A 21,663-nucleotide genomic window follows, 5' to 3' on the forward strand; every position below is an offset into this window, starting at 1 on the left:
GGCGGCCCCTGCGCAGGAAGCGGCTGTCTGGGGAAGGCTGAGCCCTCAGTGGATCAGCCACAGATTCAGTGATTACAGCTCCAGGATGACTCTCCCCTTCAGCTTTTCAGTGCTTGTCATATTTGGAAATGACCTTTTATAGGCTGTTATAAAGCCATAAAACAGTTTAAAGGGCAATTAAGCAACAGCAGTCACGTGAGCTAGGTTTATGGAAATGGAAGACGGTGGCTTCAGGTGTGGACTTGAGAGCCTGTATGTGTTTAATGACAGCTTCCCTGTCTTCTCTCCTCCCTGTCACAGCTCATCCGTGGCTGCGGGTCTTTACCAGCTTCTTGGGAGCCTCAGTGGCTCTCCTGAAGTAAGTCATTTGACAACAATCATGCCTGATCTCCCTGGAGGGCAGTTTCGAATGCCAGCTCCTGTCTGAAATGGGCCATGTTCTCGAGTTGCTAATATTCTTGGGGAGCTACAGTAAGTGAAAGCCAGAAGTGAGGCTTGGGTGCTGCTCAGCCCAGGCATCTACAATCGATGAGCTGCCTGCCTCGGATGAGCCTAAGTAAGGGCCCCGTGGCCAGGAAATGTTCTGCATCTCGGAACTGGAGCCCTGAAGGCTGCCTCAGATTGTTCCAGGAAGACAGCCAGAAGATAACTGAAGCAACAAGTTTGGGCTTTCGATTTGTTTGTTTGTTTTTAAATATTTGAGAGAGGCACAGAGAGAGAGAGAGAGAATGGACACACCAGGGCTTCCAGCCAATGCAAACCAAATCCAGATGCATGCACCACTTTGTGCATCTGGCTTACGTGGGTACTGGGGAATTGAACTGAGGTCCTTGGGCTTTGCAGGCAAGTGCCTTAACCGCTAAGCCATCTCCCCAGCCCTGGGCTTTCATTTTTGAAACTCTTCTCCATAGGCACTTAGAGCTTTTAAAGTTTATTAGTCGTGCACAATCTAGAACGGTAGCAGCCTGTACTGTTTAGGGTGGCCTGCCCGCCCTTGATTCTAGAAGGACATGGGCTAGGGTGACTATATACAAGTTCTTTCTTTTCTGAACTTAGTTTGACTATAAAGATGACTGTTTTGGTATGCATGTGCATAGGATGTAAGCGGTGATATGGCTTGTGTGTGCAGTTCTACACGCCCCACACACATGCACGTGCACACCAGAGAACATCAAGTGTGCCTCCAGTGCTTGTCTGCAGTCCTTGTGTTCCCCTAAGACTGGAGGTTCTTGGGGTTCTGGAGCAAGTTCCTGGTGGACTCCCCGCAGAACGAAGTTATAGAAGTGTGTGGCCACACCCAGCTGTTTATGTGGGTGCTGAGGAATCAAACCTGGGGGATCTCAGGCCCCTCATGTCCTCATACTTGACCAGAAAGTGCTCTTACCTGCTGAGCTGTCTCCCTAGCCCCTGATAGTAACTTGTATGACTCTGATTGGCTAGTTCACAGATGACACTCATTCTGAGGGTCTGTGATGCTTCTTCTGCTTGAGATTAGCATGTGTGGCGGTCCACAGACCAAGTGAAGCAGACTGCCCTCACTGCCCTCCCACTGGGCGTGGGGCTCCTCCCATCAGGGGAAGTTCTGAGTGGAACCAGAAGGCTAGGGAAGAGAGAGCCCTCCTGCCAGGCCTTCAGGGTGGTGAGTGCACGCGACTGGGTGAAGGGGGCTCAGGAGGAGAAAGGGGTGCAGTCAAAGAAGAGTACTTTTAGGCTGTGAAAAGCAGCAGAGCAGAGCCAGTAGCAGACATGTCTTGTTCTCTCTCTGCAGTGAGCGCTGACTGGGCACTTGGGTCACTCATTCGTACTGAGTATCTTTAAACTCACAGGGCCCACCGCTGCAGGTTTAACCAACTGCAGGTTTAAAACCATTGAAAATTGCATTTGTTCTGAACAGGTACTTTTTTTTCTTCTTTTTAAAAGAATATTTCATTTACTTGTGGGGAGGGGGCACGCCGGGGCCTCCAGCCACTGCAAACAAACTCCAGATACATACATCACCTTATGTATCTGGCTTACATGGGTACTGAGGAATCGAACCGGGATCCTTAGGCTTCACAGGCAAGCGCTTAGACCGCTAAGCCATCTCTATAGTCCAACATGTACCTTTCTTCAATCATTTGAATATGGTATTTACATAACATTTACATTGCATTAGGCATTGAAATGATCTACGGGCGGTTTAGTTGTGTGGGAGAACGTGTAGGTCATAGCAAACTATTTGACATTTTATATAAGGACACTGATAGGGTCAGGGAGACGTGTCCTGGGACTACTGCCTCACGGATCCCAAAGGTCAACTGCACCAAGTTTATGGTTGTCACCTCAAGTAAAAGGTTCATGCAGCATCTTGAAAAGCACCAGAACTTTTTTTTTTTAATTTAAAGACTTTCATGATGTAGCCCAGGCTAGGTGAGTTTCAACCTCGTTAGCTAGCCCAAGCCAGCCTCAAGCTACTCTTCCCACCTCAACTGCTCGAGTGCCGGGACTACAGGTGGGTGCCTCCACTCTGGGGTGACCAACAAGTTTAAAAGGTGGAATTTGAGAAGGTTTTGATATTTTAGTAGAACCTTAATTTCAGAAAAAAAGCAATTAATCAGAGGTATATTTCATGAGAATTTCTTCCTTGGAAGAATGACTTCCTTGACTCTTTCTTGTCTTTACAATATTTTTTAAAAATATTTTTATTTATTTGCAAGGGGAGAGAGAGAGAGAGAGAGAGAGAGAGAGAGAGAGAGAGAGAGAGGGAGAGAATGAGAATAAATGGGTTTGCCAGGGCCTCTAGCTAATACAAATGAACTCCAGATGCATACACCACTTTGTGCATCTGGCTTTACATGGTTATTGGGGCATCAAGCCCAGGCCATTAGGCTTTGTAATCAAGTGCCTTAACCGTTGATCCATCTCTCCAGTCCTAACTCAGTGTCTTTAAATAGTGAATTGTTTTAACGCATCAGGCTTTCCTATTAGTTCTACTCATTGTTAAGTTTCAAAGAAATCCCTGAGATGTTTTTGTGCCAGATGACCAGGGGTTACAGCACAAAATATGGGATCAGCTTTTTCAGGGTTTCACATAAATCAGCTTAAAAAAAAAAAAAAATCTGTTAGTTTCAATTTGGAAATCAATTTGGGTGGCAGGGGACAAAGTGACCATTGTGACTACAGCCATGTAGTAACAGCAACTTGCAGTTTACCCTGCATGAGCTGATGCACGAGGCATTGTTATAGCTTCCTTACTGTATGAGAGGAGCTCTGTCTGAAACAGGCAGGAGACTTCTCCCCCATTTTTCAACTTAAGAAAGCTCATTAGTAATAGGATAGCACAGCATACATCAGTGAGAAATGGATGCAGAATCCAAGTAGAGTCAGGTGGTTGTCTCCAGAGAAAGCAGGCATTCAAATACCCATACTCAAATATCAGTCTGCACTTCTCCAGGGCCACAGTAGTTCTTCTATCACTCACAGCATGCTCCTGCCTCCACACCAGTCCCTCTGCTTGGAGCATCTGGTACCCTTCCTTGCCAGTCACTGAGATTCTTTCTACCCATCCTTCAAGGACCAGCTCTGAGGGCATTCCTTCTACAAGTAGTCTGTGGAGGCTGAGGCAGGACTCGAAGATCAGACTGGACTTCAGAGCAAGACACTGTCAAGAAAAACTTGTCGGGTGTGGTGGCGCATGCCTTTAATCTCACCATTTGAGAGGCCGCAGTTGGACTGCTCTGAGTGAGGCCAACCTGAGACTAAATAGTGAATTCCAGGTCAGCTTAGGCTAGAGAAAGACCCTACCTCAAAACAAAACCAAACAAATCAAAACACAAGAACCCTTCCAAGTGGGCTAGAAATGAGGTGTGAAAGGCATTCCAAGCAGAGATGGGAAGGAATAGTGTTCACAGGAGGCCAGGATGGCTAGGCTGCAAGAAACTGCTGAAGGGTTTACATTTCAGCCTACAAATGATGGACAGCCACACAAAGATTCCAGGGGGAAGAAAACTGTCCCGATAAACATTAGGAAAAACAAAAGCACCTCTGGCAAAGTGAAGGCTGGCTTGCAAACGGGACTGGGGGTCACGCATCTCTGAAAGGAAAAGACAAATTACAGAGCAGCAGAAGGAGCAGAATCTACTTGGCCAGCCAGTGAGTGTGGGTGGCAGTGTGCTGGGAGGGTGCCCGGGGCGACTCACGCTTGTGCTTTAAGAGTACGTGCTTTCAGCACCAATCCTCCATGCAGAAAATACTGCAGGAGAAAAGGCCCAGGGGTGGGACATCTGGGGGCATGTTGACCTGATACATTGGTGGAAACTACAAGAGACTTCACTATGTATTTGGACTTGGCCTAGAGGTTAGAACTAGGATAAAAACGTTGACATTGGCCATTAATGCTGTTTGAACTCACGGAAGTAGATGAGGCTGATTAGAATGCATGAGGACCCCCGCGCCCCCCGTGGGGCAGTATGGCATATCAGTGTCTAAGGCCAAAGAAGAAACATGCCTAAGACGTGGCCGAAGCGAGCCCAGCGAGAACTACCATGGTGGAAGAAGGGTGAGCGGAAGCTGAGGAAAGTGCAAATTCAGAAGGAAAGAGGGCAGTCACTCCTTCGAATGAAGACTTGTCTGGAAGGCCCAGTACTAAGTAGGAGAAACTCAAGGGAAAGCTTTATTTTTTTCAGTCTGGTTGGGGGCGGGGGTGTGCACGCAGATGTACATGTGTGTGTGTGGAGACCAAAGGTCAGCACTTCCTATGTCTCTCCACTTTATTCTGTCAGACAGGGTCTCTTACCAGTTCAGGTAGACTGACTGGCCAGCAAGCCCTAAGGATCCTCCTGAAAGGTGCATGCCATCATGCCAGACATTTTACATGGGTACTGAGACTGGAGCTCAGCACTTTACCCATCTCCACACCCCTATGACTGTGTTTTGTAAACACAGGGGACAGGGCAGTTTTCAATTCAGTTTTGGGAGCTTGGTAAGAGGTTCTTCAAGATACGATAGCACAATTGGTGGCTCCAAGTCCTAACATCAAGGGGGGGGCTCAGACCACAGCACTTGCCTAGCTTCCAATGACCTTCGTCTCTTGGTAGGAATCTCCTTATATGTATAATTCAGAAATTTCAAAAAAGGAACGAATACATAAAGTAGTACTAGTTCATGGTATTTATTACTGGGGTTGTTTACAGAAAAGTATTTTCCACTGTTGATTTAGGCATAAGAATAGTTGTTCATTTCATGTGATTACTTTTTAGAACTCTTATTTTAAAAAAGCAAAAAACTGAATCTGAGAAGATATAAGTATCAACTTGTCTTTTTAAGTTACGGTCTGAGGGCTCTACTTTATCCTTTAATAGCTGCGGCCAAACAAGGTGTAGAACTTGGCAGGGTTCTTTCCACAGATGCATTTGGCTCCGGGCTGCAGCTCGCACAGTGGTTTGAAAGGGATACAAAGGCTTTTCGCTCCCATGGACGGAGCACCAGGTTCCAGGTCCTGGTCCCTGAGTCAAAAACAGACGAGAATCCACTGGTTTGTGCCATGTACTGACACTCCACCCCAGTGCAATACCTTGCAAACTCCATCAGCGAGTTTAACTTACCTGGCAGTGGTCTTTTTGATCCAGTCTTCACAGTCGATTTCAGCACAGAATGGAATCTGAACAATCTAATAAAGAAATGTGTTCCACATTAGTAACCCCTAAAAAGGAGTATCTGAGTTTTCTATGTAACTTACAAGCAAAGAGGGTAGGGCATCCAATCCTTTTCAGGCCTCAGTACCATCGAAACATGTTACAGCACTTTACTTGGAAGTGTACAAGATAGCAAATAGCAAAGAATGTTTTCTATAGTATCCAAAACCCGCACACAGAACAAGACACAATTCGGGCTTCTCTGCAATATATTAAAAAGTCCCCAGTAAATGGGGCAATGCAGTGAGGCTGCTGCGTCACCTGCATTTCAAACCTGCACTGCTCCTGTTCTATGAGGAGGGTGCAAGACGACACAAGGATGTATCACAGCAAGGCCAACAGGAACAGTCAACACCACGCAAACCCCACTCTATCCACACGTTCATAACGCACCTCAGAAGAGCTCACTAAGAAGTCAAAGCGAATAGGCGAAGTAATTGTAGAAGAACAAGGACTTCTTTAGGTAGTCACTAAGACAGAATGACACAGGGTCCACCAGCTAAGAACCTCATGTCACTTAGTAAAATATGTCAGTTTCACTTCAAACCATTACTCTAATGAACTGCCTTAAGACTGTAAAAAGAAATAAATTTCTAGCTGAGAGTGGATGCATAGAAGGAAGGTGGGTGGCTGAGATCAAAAGCAGTGCACATTTACAAGTTTTTATACAGAAATCCATTGTGCAATGAAAACTGAAGCAAAAAAACTTGGGATATAAATAGTTACTTCTCTGCACTGATAGTTGTAAATCACTACACTTACAAACAAAAACATAAAAATGCATCTTTACAAATAATGTCTAATATTTTAAATTTTAAAATGGTATAGCATATAAACAAATTTGAGGAAAGTTATATTTAGACTCATAAATAATAACTATCTTTAATTTGTTCTGTTTCAAAGTAAGGTTTACATCATAATTCTCAACAATACTGGCTATTTACATTTGCCAATAATACAAAAAAAACATTCTTGAGTGATTTATTCAGCTCTGAGGTGGTTTTGACTTCATCATTTCAGTATTGATACTGAATGTTTATGTGTGTGAGAGGGTGCATTTATGAGGTCATGTGATTTTATTTATTTACTTAAAAGACGAGAGAGAGAGAGAGAGAGACAGACAAACAGACAGACCAAGGGTGGAGTGGGAAGGGAGGGAGGGAGGGAGGGAGAGAGAATGAATATGTAGGCACATAGGGCCTCCAGCCATTGTGAAATAACACCAGACACATGTACCACCTTGTGCAGCTGGCTTATGTGGGTACTAGGGAATTGAATATGGGTCTTTAGGCTTTGCAGACAAGAGCCTTAACCACTAAGCAATCTTGCCAGCCTCCGTATGTTTTTGTATGTGGACGTATATATGTATGCAGATGCATGTTCACGTGTCAGAAGAAACTTCGTCCTTAAAGAATGCCATCTAAGCTAGGCATGGTGGTGCAAGCCTTTAACCCCAGCACTTGGGAGGCAGAGATCGGAGGATTGCTGTGAGTTCAAGGCCACCCTAAGGCTAGAGTGAGTTCAAGGTCAGCCTGGGCTCTAGTGACACCCAACCTTGAAAATAAAAAAAAATAGGTTGATATTGTATATATGTAATTACAATGATTGTAATGGGGAGGTAATATGATTGAGAATGGAATTTCAAACGGGAAAGTGTGGGGGTGGGGAGGGAGGGAATTACCATGGGATATATTTTATAATCATGGAAAATGTTAATAAAAATTTAATTAAAAAAAAAAAAGAAAATAAAAAAATAAAAAAGAATGCTGGGCTGAAGAGATGGCTCAGCAGTAAAAGCACTTCCTGTGAAGCCTAAGAACCCATGTTCAATTCCCTAGGACCCACGTAAGCCAAATGCACATGGTGGCACATGCAACTGGAGTTTGTTTGCAGTGGCTGGAGGCCCTGGCACACCCATTCTTTCTCTCACATATATATAAAATGCCATCTACCTACTTCTATTTGAAACAGGCTCTCTTACTGGCCTGAGTTCACTGATTAGGCTACACATTGGCCAGCCAGCAAGCTCCTGTGTCCACCTCCCCACCACTGAGATTACAGGCTCGTACTACCATACCTATCATTTTGCATGGGTACTGGAAATCAAACTCAGGTTATCTCTGTAGCCAGTAATTTTATTTATTTATTTTATAGTATGTAATGCCTTAAATTTCTGAGGTGAAAATGTCAGTGACAAGAAATAGCAATATTCAAACAGGGACTATTAGTAGTACAGACTTATAACCTCAGCTACAGAGAGAATGAAGTAAGAGGATCAAAAGTTGAAGGCCAACTGGGTTTGGTAGCGCACACCTTTAATCCTAGCACTCAGGAGGCAGAGGTAGGAGGATTACCATGAGTTCGAGGCTACCCAGAGACTACATAGTGAATTCCAGGTCAGCCTGAACTAGAGTGAAACCTTACCTCAAAAAACCAAAAGGGCTGGAGAGATGGCTTAGTGATTAAGCACTTGCCTGTGAAGCCTAAGGACCTTGGTTCGAGGCTCAATTCCCCAGGACCCACGTTAGCCAGATGCACAAGGGGGCACAAGCGTCTGGAGTTCTTTTGCAATGGCTGGAGGACCTGGCATGCCCATTCTCTCTCTCTATCTGCCTCTTTCTCTGTCTGTTGCTCTCAGATAAATAAAAATAAACAAAAAATTAAAAAAGAAAAAGAAAAAAAGTTGAAGGCTAGACTACAGAATAAATTCAAGTCTACCCTAGAAAACTAGTGAGACCTTCTCTACTATAAAATAATAAAGGCTGGGTGTGGTAGCGCATGCCTTTACACACTGAATTCCAGGTTGGCCTGGGCTAGAGTGAGATGCTACCTCGAAAACTCAAAAATAAATAAGATAAAATAAAAAGTACAAAGATGGCTAGGGATGTAGTGCCACAGTAGAACTCTTGTCTACCATGTGCAAGGCCCTGGGCTCAATCCCAAACACCATGGTAAAATAAAATTCTTAGAGGAGGAGTTGGAGAGATGGCTTAGCCATTAAGGTGTTTGACTGCAAAGCCAAAAGACCCAGGTTCAACTCTCCATGACCCATGTAAGCCAGGTGCATAAGAGGGCGTGTGCATCTGGAGTTCATTTGTAGTAGCTGGAGGCCCTGAGTGCCCTTTCTCTCTCTCTCTCAAATAAATAAATAAAAACATTTTTAGAAAAATTTAAAGGAGAAATAAAGGATATTACAATATTCAAAAATCAGAGTGATCAAGCTGGGTGTGGTGGCGCACGCCTTTAATCCCAGCACTCGGGAGGCAGAGGTAGGAGGATCTCCGTGAGTTTGAGGTCACCCTGGGCTAGAGCGAGACCCTACCTTGGGAAAAACAAACAAACAAAGAAAAAGAACACAGTGATCAATAAAATACATTAATCTCCTTTTCATTTATACCAATAAAAAAATGAAAATTTTCACTTACATTTAAGTGCAAAGATCTCTTCCTCCTTTCCTTTCCTCCTCCTTATAAATACATTTCTATTTATAATAGCCTCAGAGGGTGCTTGATGGTCAACAGCACCCTAAGGTGACACACTTCAGGTAAGACAAGAGTAGGGATGGTCTCAATAGTGAGTGCAACACACTGCTTTCTGGACCACTATGCTCTTTGGACATGCAATCACAATACTTCTGCTCTACTTTTAAAATCACAATACTTCTGCTCTACTTTTAGAAGCTGAAATCCCTGCAGTTAAGTTATCTAATGAGAATACAAGCTATGACTCCACTAATACCTGGTAAGATTCATTTCTTAGAAATCAATAAATTATCTAACAGGCCTATTAAACTTATGCAATTTCCCTAAGAAACCATTCTTCACAAGTGACTAAGCAGATTTCTACAGTAAAAGCAATTTCTTAACGATTATGAAGTAAGCTGGGCCTGGTGGCACAAACCTGCTACTGTAGCTACTTGAGAGGCTGCAAGACTCCAAGTTCAAGGCCTGCTTGGTATACAGAGTGAGTTCAAGGGAAACCCAGTGGTAGTGTGCGTCTAGCATGCACAAGGCTCTAAGATCAATACTGTCCCCAAACAAAGAAATCAAAACCCCAAGCATCAACAGATAATGGAGCAAGAGAGAAATAAGTATAAATAAGCAGCTAAGAAAGGAAAACACATAGTAGAAGGCATTCTGTAATTCCGAGTCAAGTGAAAAATTACAGAGCCCAGAAAGGTAAAAGAGCAGAACAATAAAGCAGGAGTGGAAAGCCAAGTACTGCAGCCTGTTATCTGACAGAGACTGAGTGGACCTACTTGGCACTTATATACAGATCAGTAAACTGACAGGGAGAAAGATTCATTTTCCCAGCTCACGCCATAAGATATATTATTAGGTGAACTGCGCTAGTGAGGGCGCTAACTTCCAGCACCACTCACTTCTGTGTGGCCTGGGTAAATTCATTTAGACTCTGGCCCATGGTTTTCTCATTTGTAATCTGGCTGCATGGTCAAACATGGATGCCAGAGTATTAAAGTCCATGAATGATTCACCCCAATAATATGGAATGCTGAATAAGACACAATCCTTCTATGTGACTGGCCAGAACAGGTGATTAATGCAATACATAAGTTGAATGAGTTTTAAAATGTTATTTCAGGGATCAGGGTGTAATTCAGTGACAGAATGTTTCTTTGGCACTGGCAAGACCCGAGTTCAACCCCTAGCATAAAAGAAATGTAGAGAAAACAAAAGAGAGAGAAAAGTAACAAGCCAACAAAACCCCTTTTAGAAGTATCTCACCTTCCCAGAATCAAGTAACTTCTGAAAGTCCTCCAATGTGTCAGCCACGACCATGTGGGTCCTAAGGTCTTCAGAAGCCCTACCGAAATAAATCAGAAAACATATGCTCTTTCTTATAAACACAAGGTATTTTTGAATCCCCAAAATAAAATTTCATGAAAGAACAATAACTCGTTTACCAGCACAAGAATTAAGTCCAAATGGATCAAAGACCTTAATATCAGACCTGAAACTTTGAAACTGCTAGAGGAAAAAGTAAGGAAAGCCTTCAAGATATTGGTCTTGGCAAAGACTTTCTGAATACCATCCCAAATGCTCAGGAAATAAAACCACAAATCAACCACTGGGACCTCATGAAATTACTAAGTTTTTGTATGGCAATGTACACTGTGAACAGAGCAAAGAGGCAACCTACAGAATGAAAGAAAATCTTTGTCAGCTACACATCTGACAGAGGGTTAATATCCAGGATATACAAAGAACTCAGAAAACTAAATAATAAAAAACCAAAAAACCCTAATTAAAAAATAGGCTATGGAACTAAATAGAGAGTTCTCAAAAGAAGAAATACAGGTGGCATATAAACATCTAAAAAAAGTTCTGCATCCCTAGTCATCAGGGAAATGCAGATTCAAACTACGTTGAGCTGGGCATGGTGGTGCACACCTTTAATCCCAGCACTCGGGAGGCAGAGGTAGGAGGATCACGGTGAGCTCGAGGCCACCCTGAGACTACATAAAGAATTCCGGGTAAGCCTGAGCTACAGTGAGACCCTACCTTGAAAAAACCAAAAAATAAAAATAAAAACTACGTTGAGATTCCATTTCATTCCTGTCAGATTGGCTACCATAATGAAAACAAATTACCATAAATGCTGGCAAGGAGTGGAAAAAGAGGAACCCTTCTACACTGTTGGTGGGAATGCAACCTGGTCCAGCCTTTGTGGAAATCAGTGTGGAGGTTCCTAAGTCAGCGAAAACCAGATCTACCATATGACCCAGCTATAGCATATAGCTACAGGATATATTCTAAGGACTTGTCTCACTACCTTAAGAGATACTTGTTCAACCACGTTCAGTGCGACTCTATTCACAAAAGGAGGGAAATGGAACCAGCTTAGAAGTCCCTCAACTGATGAGTGGATAATGAAGATGTGGCACATTTATACAAGGGAGTTATACTCAGTGGTAAAGAAAAATGAACTTATGAAATTTGCAGGAATGGATGGATCTGGAAAGGATTATACTTAGTGAGGAAACCCAGGCCCAGAAAGCCAAACGTCACATGTTCTCTCTCTTATGTGGATCCTAGCTACAGATGAATGGACACCTATGTGAGTAGGAATAAAACTCAGTAACATAGGCCGGTAAGCTAGAAAGGAGATATAAAAAGGCCTAAGTGAGGTCAGGGGAAGAGACTGAGTAAAGAAAAGGTGGAGGGAGGGCTAATCAAGATCTAAGAGGATATAAATAAATCATATGGAAACCTACTTTTTTGGACAATGGAACACTCAGAAGCCTTAGATTGTTACTAGAAAATTCTCAGTGCCAGGGATGGGATACCTTCCAGTGAGTTGTTGGCCAGGGAGGTCAATGATGCTCTCAAAACATTACAGGCCATTGCCAAGGCCCTTGGTTTCCTGCCAGGAATAGATAGTAAGACCCTATTGCTGAAGATTCCACATAGTTGGGCTGCAAGGCCACTGGGAAATCCTGCTGGAGTTGAGCTGAAAACCTCCTCCATGTAGACCAGCTGACAGAAAGCAGGAAAAAGCTACACTGCATGCAGTTCAATGGGAGAGAGAGAAATCACCAGTGAAGAAACTCAACAATGGACACTGCAAGCCTTAAATTTGGCCATCCAGGGCAAATGAGCCAACAGGTCCAATAGTGGCATATCTGTTATGGGGGAAAACAACCGCTCTCTAATTGGACAGGAAGCCCGTTCCACGGGAGGGAATACATCCCTGATACTGAAAACCTACAACAGGGGTAGTTATGTGCCCTAATGGATGTAAAGTCTGCTGTTGTCTGGCTAAATGTATATACTGTGCTCACCAAACTGCCCAGTAAGCACTTGTCTTATTAATGTTCATACCCTTATATTAATGCTACTCTCACTATTGGTTAGAGAACCTTCTCTTTTCAGATGTCAGTGATCTTGGGATGAGTCAGAAGCCACCATGGTGCTGAGAAGTGACAGACGAATGTTTAGCACTGCAATACCTCTATCACACCTTCCAAGGCTCAGGGTCCATTGTGGAAGAGGTGGCAGAAAGAATGTAAGAACCAAAGGAAGGGTAGGACTCCTTACAACGTGCTACTCCAGACACAAAATGGCCTAGATATCCATGACTTCACAGTGCCTGATACTACCTACACAAGACCATCATAACAGGAGGAAAAGATGATGACATCAAAATTGAGAAGGGGAGGAGATATGATGGAGAGTGGAATTTCAAAGGGGAAAATGGGGGGAGGGAGAGAATTACCATGGGATATTATTTACAATTATGGAAGTTATCAATAAAAAAACAAACAAAAAAGAACTAAGGCTAAAATTCATTTGTTGTTTTCCAGATACTGAGAGCTAACATGCATCAAGCACAGGGTATTCCAAGATGAAGGAATAAACCTGATGCAGACACTACCCTCCAGGAAGTGGCTTTCCTCGCTGCTTCAGGTAGGCAGGAAGGAAACTATCCTTTCTTAAGTAGTCAGAGCAATCCTGACCCCCCCACCCAGGCTCTTAGTGTTGGTTACTCATAACACGTAAGGAGCTTGTGGACTAGAGCTGCCAGTCCCTGGTAGTTATTAAAGCTTCCCAGGTGTTACCAACCTGCACTCTGCTGGCCAGTCACTACCTTCTTTCTCATTTATATGTTACAAAGCCTGGATCTGAAGTGAACCAAAACTAGTCCAGGAGACAAGCAGCCCATTTATTTTGAACCTTATAGAGAGCAAGTGGCACTTAGAAAAATAACCAAAATATAAGTTAAAACCATAAATCCAGTGGCAATTTAAGTGGCCTGGGAGTTCAGATTATTTTCAGCTGAAAGAAGCAAGCCCCAAATTCCTTGGTTCAGATCTCAGAGGTCAGATAAGAGTTGAAGGCAGGAGACATGAACTACCTAGTGAAAAGGTTAAGCTGGATGTCTTCCAAAAGAGCCTGAAGTCTAGTCTCGGCCTCATTTTCAGCAATTGTCAACTTTTCTCCATTATCTCTTCTGACAGCTACAAACTGACAGCTCTTCATGTCACGAGGCCCAACTTCAAGTCTAACTGGAACTCCCTAGAAAACAAAACAAGCCGTTAAAATGACACATGTACATCTCTAGTTAAATACAGAATTATCTGATAGCTTTACTATAAGTCACCATGCATCCAAAAACCAAAGTGTAACAGAACCTTGTCCCACAAGGGGGAAAAAAAAATCTACTGCCTGCATGGCTGAGAACTAAGGAAGCTTGTAATAGACAAACATTTGGATGAGCACATCCAACTTTTCTCATAAACAGCACAAGATTCATGAAGGGAAACAGAGTCTTCTTGAGGCCAAAGATGCTCCCAGCTACTGAACAGATAAATACACGTGTTCACGGTACAACTGGGAACCCTGGCTTGAATAGAGCCTGCGGTAAAATCATCCCAAGAGCTTGTTCAAACACTGACTGCTGGGCCCCAACATCACAATTTCTTTTGCCCTGGCTTAGGGACAAAATGACATGTAAATGTGACAGAGTACAATCTACATTTCTAACAAATTTCCTATGTCTTGTTCAGACAACTGGTGCTGAGGATACAGTCTGAGAAACACCAAACCCTCAGGTATGAATGGTGTGGGTGATTATGACTAGTTTAAGTGAAGAGAAGAACTCACAGTTGGTATGGGGAAAAGCAGTAAGGCCTTCAGCTTGATGGAAACAAAAGCAGAGGAAATCTACATCTAAATCGGGGCACAGGAATGAAGACAGAGCTCGGGGACTTACCTTGAGCTCCCAGTGATTGAATTTCCAACCTGGAGAATAGTTGTCTCGCAGATCAACTCTAGCGCGGATGTTAACGGCAAGCAGCCGCCTTTGGTACTCACTGCACTTTGCCATCAGCGCGTTTTTCTCTTCATCAGACAGGGCATTGGTGATGCCACAGGGAATCACCACCACCTAGAGTCCAGACAAGGAAATGCAGACATAAGTAATGGAGTCCTACCATAATCATACCATCCCAGATTAACACCCGCCAACCCTGAAATCCTTCAACCTGATTACATCTAGGAGACCCACGCACAATGCAGCACCTCAGCACACCTGAGCTCCCCAGGGAGAGCGGCGCCTGCGGGCTTGCTGTGCTGCGGCACACCAGAGGCTACAGAAGCGCCTTCTCAGCAGCAAAGCTTAAGAAGCCCAATCGTCTGGAGTAACCCCCAAAAGATACAACTTATATTTTTTAAAAGAAAATTTTTTTATTTATTTGTAAGAAGGTAGAGAGAGAATGGACACACCAAGGCCTCTTGCTACTGCAAATGAACTCAGAGCATGTGCCACTTGGGGCATCTGGCTTTATGCAGGTACTGCAGAATCGAACCTGGGCTGTCCGACTTTGCAAGCAAGTGCCTTTAACTGGTGAGCCATCCCTTCAACTGCCAGCTAACATTTTTAAAATGTATTTTCTCTACAAAGTACCTATCAAAGACGCACTTTAATTTCAAAGCTTACCAAAACAACTGCCTAAAGTACTGGTATGCCACATGTTCCACAGCAGCCCTCCATCCTCCTCCCCTCCTCTGGCTCACTCTTCTTTGGCCTATGAGACCCTTTCTTTCCAGATTCATGTTTGCTCTTGGCATGGTATGCAACAAGGTCCTTTTGGAATTTCTCCTTGGCTGACTGCTCTGACCACATGTGTATCTGGCCCCACCAACCTTTCTTGAGGTAGGGTCTTACTCTAGCCCAGGCTGACCTGGCACTCACTCTGTGGTCCTCTAACTCAATGATCCTCCTACCACTGCCTCCAGAGTTCTGGGATTAAAGGCGTCAGCCACCATACCTGGCTCCTGTTTTCCTTCTTTTTAAAAAAATATCTTATTTAGCCAGGCATGGTGGTGCACACCTTTAATCCCAGCACTTAGGAGGTAGAGGTAGGAGGACTGCTCTGAGTTCAAGGCCACCCTGAGACTACATAGTGAATTCCAGGTCAGCCTGACCTAGACTGAGACCCTACCTTGAAAAAAACAAAATGAAAAATAAAATATCTTTTTTGAGAAAGAGGCAGATAGAAAGAGAATGGGCAAGCATCTATAGCCACTGCAAATGAACTCCAGATGCATGTGCTACCTTGTGCATCTGGCTTTGGTGGGTACTCAGGAATTGAACCATGGTGCTAAGGGTTCGCAGGCAAACGCCTTAAGTGCTAAGCCATCTCTCCAGCCCTCCCGCCCCTTTTTCTGTTTTGTAGTATTCTCAATGGATTGGCCCAGTGTTCCATTTGGCCTTGAGGTAATGGTCACAGCAAAGCAGGAAGGAAACAGGTGGTGTGTTTTGCACCCGGCTGTTTTCCTTTCCTTTCTTATTACCTTTGGAAGAACATAATTTTTCCTCTCCCTGTCACTTTTTGAATTTTCCTTTGCAGACATGGTCTTCTATCTCTAAACACTTCTTGAAGAACACAGTAAAACTGACAAAAGAGTCTAGATATTTCTTCTTGAAGTCTTCCCAACAGACATGCATGAAGAAGGCACACAGGGACATTTTACCCTGCAGTTTGCTGGGGACACCTGTAGCCATAGGACAGAGTGACATCTACCTGGTGTGAGCTAGCTTTCAGAGTCCTGCTTTCAGTCATGTCCCAAAGAGCTGCTTCCTCCCCAGGGCTCTGGCATGAACTGGCTCACTCAATCCTCAGCTTGTTTGCCAATACCTAAGTCTTAATATATGACCAGTGTGATGTCTAATCTATATATAACATGTAATCACATATTACTAACAAACATTGTGTGCATTTTCATTTACTCTACTGTAATTCATTTAATCTTAATAGAACTTAGCCTGTGTGACTTCTAATACATATTTAACAGGCAGTAGTTACATTTTATTATAGCTTATATGAAATGCACTTTTATCAGCCCTACTAAATTTTCATTTATTCTTAACACAACTCAACCTGTGTCAATTCTAATCTATAAATAACATGTACTAGTTACATATTACCTGCACTAAATGCTTTTTCATTTGACCTACTATATTTTATTTAATCTTAACACAACTCTATGTAATTTCTAAATCTATATAACATGTACAAATTATATTTTACTTATACTACATGCATTTAAAAATTTTAAATACTGTATTTTTAATTTTTAAAAAATTTTATTTATGAGAAGTGAGGACAGATAAGAGAGAATAGAATGGGCATGCCAGGGCCTTCAGTCACTGAAAACGAACTCCAGATGCATGTGCCACCCTTGTGCATCTGGCTTATACGGGTCCTGGGGCATCAAACCTGAGTCCTTTGGCTTTGCAGACAAATGCCTTAACCACTAAGCCATCTCTCCAGCCCAAAATATTTATTTATTTGAGGGGAGAAGGAATAATAGATGTATCAGGGCCTCCAGCTGCTATAAACAAACATGCATCACCTAGCTGAATCTGGCTTACATGGGTCCTGAGGAATCAAATCTAGGTCCTTAGGCTTTGCAGGCAAGTGCCTTAACCACTAAGCCATCTCTTCCAGCCCTTACAAAATGCATTTTAATTTGATTTACTATATTTCATTCAAGCAATCATAAACCATTGCACAAAATTATTTCTAAAGAAGTTTTATAGAAGGTAGCTTGAAGAATTCTAAAATCCAAGAAATAATAAATAACATAAACATATACTCAGTTACAGCATACAGAGGTCTAAGCTGTGTTCTATACTGTTTCTATTATCTGAGGATTCTAACTTTTAAATTTACCTTTAGAAAACATAAAAGAAGGATTTTCTTTACCTGAACACAGGCTACACGGGGTGGCAATACTAAGCCCATGTTGTCCCCATGAACCATGATCATAACACCAATAGTTCGAGTCGTCAGGCCCCAGGAGCACTGATAGGCAAACTGCTTCTCTCCTGGTGTCTTTGGATCTTCAAAAACAATTTCACACATTTTGGAAAAATTCTGACCTAAATGATGTGATGTTCCTCCCTAAAAAAAGGAAATGTAAACTTTAACAAATTTATTATGCCTTTGAAAACAACTGTTACATGCTTTAAAGTGCCATTACGTGTACTATACCCACTCCCCATTAAATAAGGTTTAACATATAATTGATATAACAAAAGACCAGAATTAGTAAAACCCTAGTGTATAATCACTTTGCTCTGGGCAGCCCTGTCCAACAGGAATATTGCTATGTACAATGTTTTGAAAGGAGCCCATGCTTTGGTAATTAAAGATAAAAATCCTGACTTTTAGCGGGGCGTGTGGTGGCGCACGCCTTTAATCCCAGCACTCGGGAGGCAGAGGTAGGAGGATCGCCATGAGTTTGAAGCCACCCTGAGACTACAGAGTGAATTCCAGGTCAGCCTGCACCAGAATGAGACCCTACCTTGAAAAACAAACAAAACTCCTGACTCTGAGATGTAGAAGAACAGGACAGATGTGCTAAACTTAGAATGCAGCCTAGAAAGCACACTGGGTACGTGTTTATTACTCCTTTTGTGACAACACACGGAAGCGGTAACAGGCAGACATCGCGTGATGTCTAAATGAGGTCAAACTTACTCCTCAAGAACTTATCACTTCCTTATAATGAAAACTTCTAATATATTTGTGTAATACTTTTTTAAAAAGAATCTATAGTTACTCTACTATACACTAGAACTTTCTCTCACTCCCCAGCACTCTCCAGAGCCTCTGGCAACCACCATTCTATTCTCAATTTCTGTAAGATCAATGTTAGAGTTCACATATAGTAAACTCCTGTGGTATACTTAGCACAAGGACCGATGTTACTGCAACGAGAGGAAGTCACTCTCCACTGTGTTATTGTAAACAATTGTCTTTATTTACCAGTGGACCCGACGCTGTTTCCATTTCTTGGCTGTGGTGCTGCAATGAACAGAGGACTACAGATGTCTCTTCAACACACTGGCTGCGTTCTGTTTGGATACACCCAGGAGTGGCACTGCTGGGTCATATGACAAATGTTCTATTTCTAATTTGAGGAACCTCAGTCATGTTTCCATAATGGCTGTCCTAAATATTTTAGTATGAGTCTCCTTTTCTCTGATGGCATTAGAGACTGCGTTCCGTTGCCCCAAGCCTCAAGCAGCAGCACTGACTAATACCTGGATAGCACGACCACTCGCAGATATGAATGCTTCCACAGTGGTTGTATAGTCTCCTCCTGCAAACTTCTCCTTTTCTGTCTTTCTTCCTTTCACAACAGGAATTGCCAGGAGTTCTTCATATACCCGAGTGTACAGCTCAAGTATCTGCATGACCTGTAACAGCACGTTATGTAAGCATGCCCCAGGTAGAACACACTTCTTATCACGTCTCTAGATTTATATCTGAAACATACTCTGATGGGAAAAAAATAATTTAAAAAAATAGAGAGAGGGCTGGAGAAATGGCTCAGTGGTTAAGGCACTTGCCTACAAAGTCTAACAACCTGGGTTTGATTCCCCAATACCCACATAAAGCCAGATGCACAAAATGGCACATATATCATACATGTGGAATTCAGCTACAGTGGCTAGAAACACACATTCTCTCTCTTTCTGTCTCTCTCTGCTTGCAAATAAATGAATGAATAAAATTATACATACATATATATATACACACACGTATGTATAATTTTATTCATTCATGTGTGTGTGTGTGTGTGTGTGTGTAGCATGAGGTTAAAAATTCTGAAGTGTGTGTGCATGTATGTGCCATGGCACATGTGGGGTCTGAGGACAACTTCAGGACATATAACCTTTTTTTCCATTGTTTTAAGATGGGGTCTCACTTGCTTTTTTGTCTTTGCACCAGTTTAGCTGGCCATGAGCTTCCAGATCCTTCTGACTCTGCCTTGCATTTCTGTAGGTCAATTGGGATCAACAGGTTACCACTTTGCATCTGGTTTCATGTAGGTTTTGGGGAATTGAGTTCCAGCCAGTAGACTTGCAAGCAAGCACCTTTAACCACTGAGCCCTAGCCTCCCACTGTTTTAAAATGTGATTTTAGAATGTAAGAGAAAAATGCTTATGAGAGATATACAGTGGTCAGAGCGAAAAAAACTCTTAAACTATTAAATTTTAACCATGCGACTACTTTTTTTCTATACATTAAGTTCAAAAGTACTTTCAAATAAAAATTTAAAACAGCACATATCATTTACTAGTAAAATTATAATGAGTGGGGGTTTTATTGTTTGTTTTTCGAGGCAGGGTCTCACTCTAGCTGAGGCTGACCTGGAATTCGCTATGTAGTCTCAGGGTGGCCTTGAACTCACAGCAATCTACCTACCTCTGCCTCCCAAGTGCTGGGATTAAAGGTGTGCGCCACCACTCCTGGCTTAATGTGTGGTTTTTAAAAATCTATGTACATTTGAATTAACCTGATTTCTTAAAACAGGTATTACAGCCAGGCATAAATTACATAAATTAAGCAACAAAATAAAAACAGCAAGCCGGGTGTGGCGGCACATGCTTTTAATCCCAGCACTCGAGAGGCAGAGGTAGGAGGATTGCTGTGAGTTCGAGGCCACCTTGAGAATACAGAGTGAATTTCAGGTCAGCCTGAGTTACAGTGAGAACCTACCTCAAAAAAACAAAATAATAAATAAATAAATAAATAAAAACAGCAAAGCCTGAACAAAGCAGAGAACATAAACAAAATGGAAGACTTTCCATACCTCTTCTGCCGCCTCCTCAAAGGTAGCGAAAGCACTGTGCCCTTCCTGCCAGAGGAACTCACGGGTGCGGAGGAAAGGCTGTGGGTGCTTGAACTCCCAACGCTGCCGGAAGCAAGGATGCGGGTAACCGTTAGAGAAAGTTTTTTTATGAACAACCTTACATGTTAACCAAAAATCCTAACTGTTCTTCAAAACACTTTAAAAGTGCTTCCTTCCTCAGCCCCTCAGATAGAAAAGGTTAAGCACAGCATGGTCTTTGAAAAAGAATAAAGCCAGTGACAAGAGACTCCAAAGCAGCGTGGATACCTACCACTACATTGCACCACTGATTCAGCCTGATGGGCAGGTCTCTGTGTGACTGCACCCATTTTGCATATGCAGGATACATTACTAGAAGACAGAAAAACACAGTCAATTATTCAAGGCTTACTTTTTCCTTTAAGGCTAACAAGAGATAAACCAGCAGCAGAATTAATAGGAATTTTAAGTATATGTTTGTGTGAATATGCTTCCCGTGTTTGTAATAGTTAATGGGATAGGACATGACTTAAAGGTGTATAAATCTCTCCTGCTTGATCATTCTTGATACATTTCATGTCCTGCACACAAGCACAGACTGTGTTCATGTTTTTGCAAACACTAGTGAGTGATTTGCTCTTGTTACTCTGTTCAATTCTCACCTCAGACTCATAAAAGTAGATGCCATTACCCACTTTAAGGAGGGAAAGTGATCCCTGAATCTAGCAGGTGTGCATGAGAAGTGGAGTCTTACAGCTGCTGATGAGTCTGCCCACTGTAAGAAGCCTGCAGTCCACTCGCAACCTACGACTAGTAAAGCAGAGCCACTGATCTCGTATGAGGGAAGCAGCTGGTGTCCTAACTTTAACACGCAAATACAAGAGAGTCACTGGAAGTGTCGAATACAGAGAAACACTTGATGGTGGACAATCACCTTAAAGAACATTATCAAGCCCAAAGTCTCAAATTTTTCAGTGGTATTCTCATTCACAGTAGCTGTCTCCACCTTTCCCATGGTATCATTATGAGATACGTTATGAGTACACCATGATGCAAAGGAAAGGACTCCAAAAACTCTACCGGAATGGAACTCGAAGTTGGTAGAAACAAGTAACAAAATTTATAAACCCAGCTTGTTTGCAACTTATAATCAACCCCCAAAAGAAAAAGTATTCTAACGTAGGGCTGGAGAGAAACTTCAGTGTGATTAAAGGCACTTGCATGCAAAGCCAAAGCCAATCACACAAAGTGGCACATGCATCCACAGTTCATCTGCAGTGGTCAGAGGGCCTGGTGTGGCCACTCTTTTTTTTGTCTCTCTCTCTCTCTCCCTCCCTCTCCTT

General features: G+C 42.7%; 1 protein-coding gene across 2 annotated transcripts in view; it reads right to left on the reverse strand.

Moving 5' to 3' along the window:
• Positions 1-5,133: 5,133 nt before the first annotated feature.
• Eprs1 (glutamyl-prolyl-tRNA synthetase 1) overlaps positions 5,134-21,663 on the reverse strand; it is a 75,668-nt gene continuing 59,138 nt past the window's right edge. For both annotated transcript variants that reach the window (XM_004670108.2, XM_045153733.1), the window contains 9 exons: positions 20,613-20,692; positions 20,303-20,404; positions 18,747-18,902; positions 17,404-17,601; positions 14,406-14,579; positions 13,548-13,708; positions 10,418-10,496; positions 5,583-5,647; positions 5,134-5,483 (listed from right to left, as the gene is read on the reverse strand). In XM_004670108.2, coding sequence (XP_004670165.2) covers positions 5,333-5,483; positions 5,583-5,647; positions 10,418-10,496; positions 13,548-13,708; positions 14,406-14,579; positions 17,404-17,601; positions 18,747-18,902; positions 20,303-20,404; positions 20,613-20,692 — 1,166 coding nt within the window. In that variant the 3' untranslated portion in view covers positions 5,134-5,332. The remainder of the gene's footprint in view (positions 5,484-5,582; positions 5,648-10,417; positions 10,497-13,547; positions 13,709-14,405; positions 14,580-17,403; positions 17,602-18,746; positions 18,903-20,302; positions 20,405-20,612; positions 20,693-21,663) is intronic.

Source organism: Jaculus jaculus, chromosome 1 (genome assembly GCF_020740685.1).
Source record: "Jaculus jaculus isolate mJacJac1 chromosome 1, mJacJac1.mat.Y.cur, whole genome shotgun sequence".
Lineage (NCBI taxonomy): Eukaryota > Metazoa > Chordata > Mammalia > Rodentia > Dipodidae > Jaculus > Jaculus jaculus.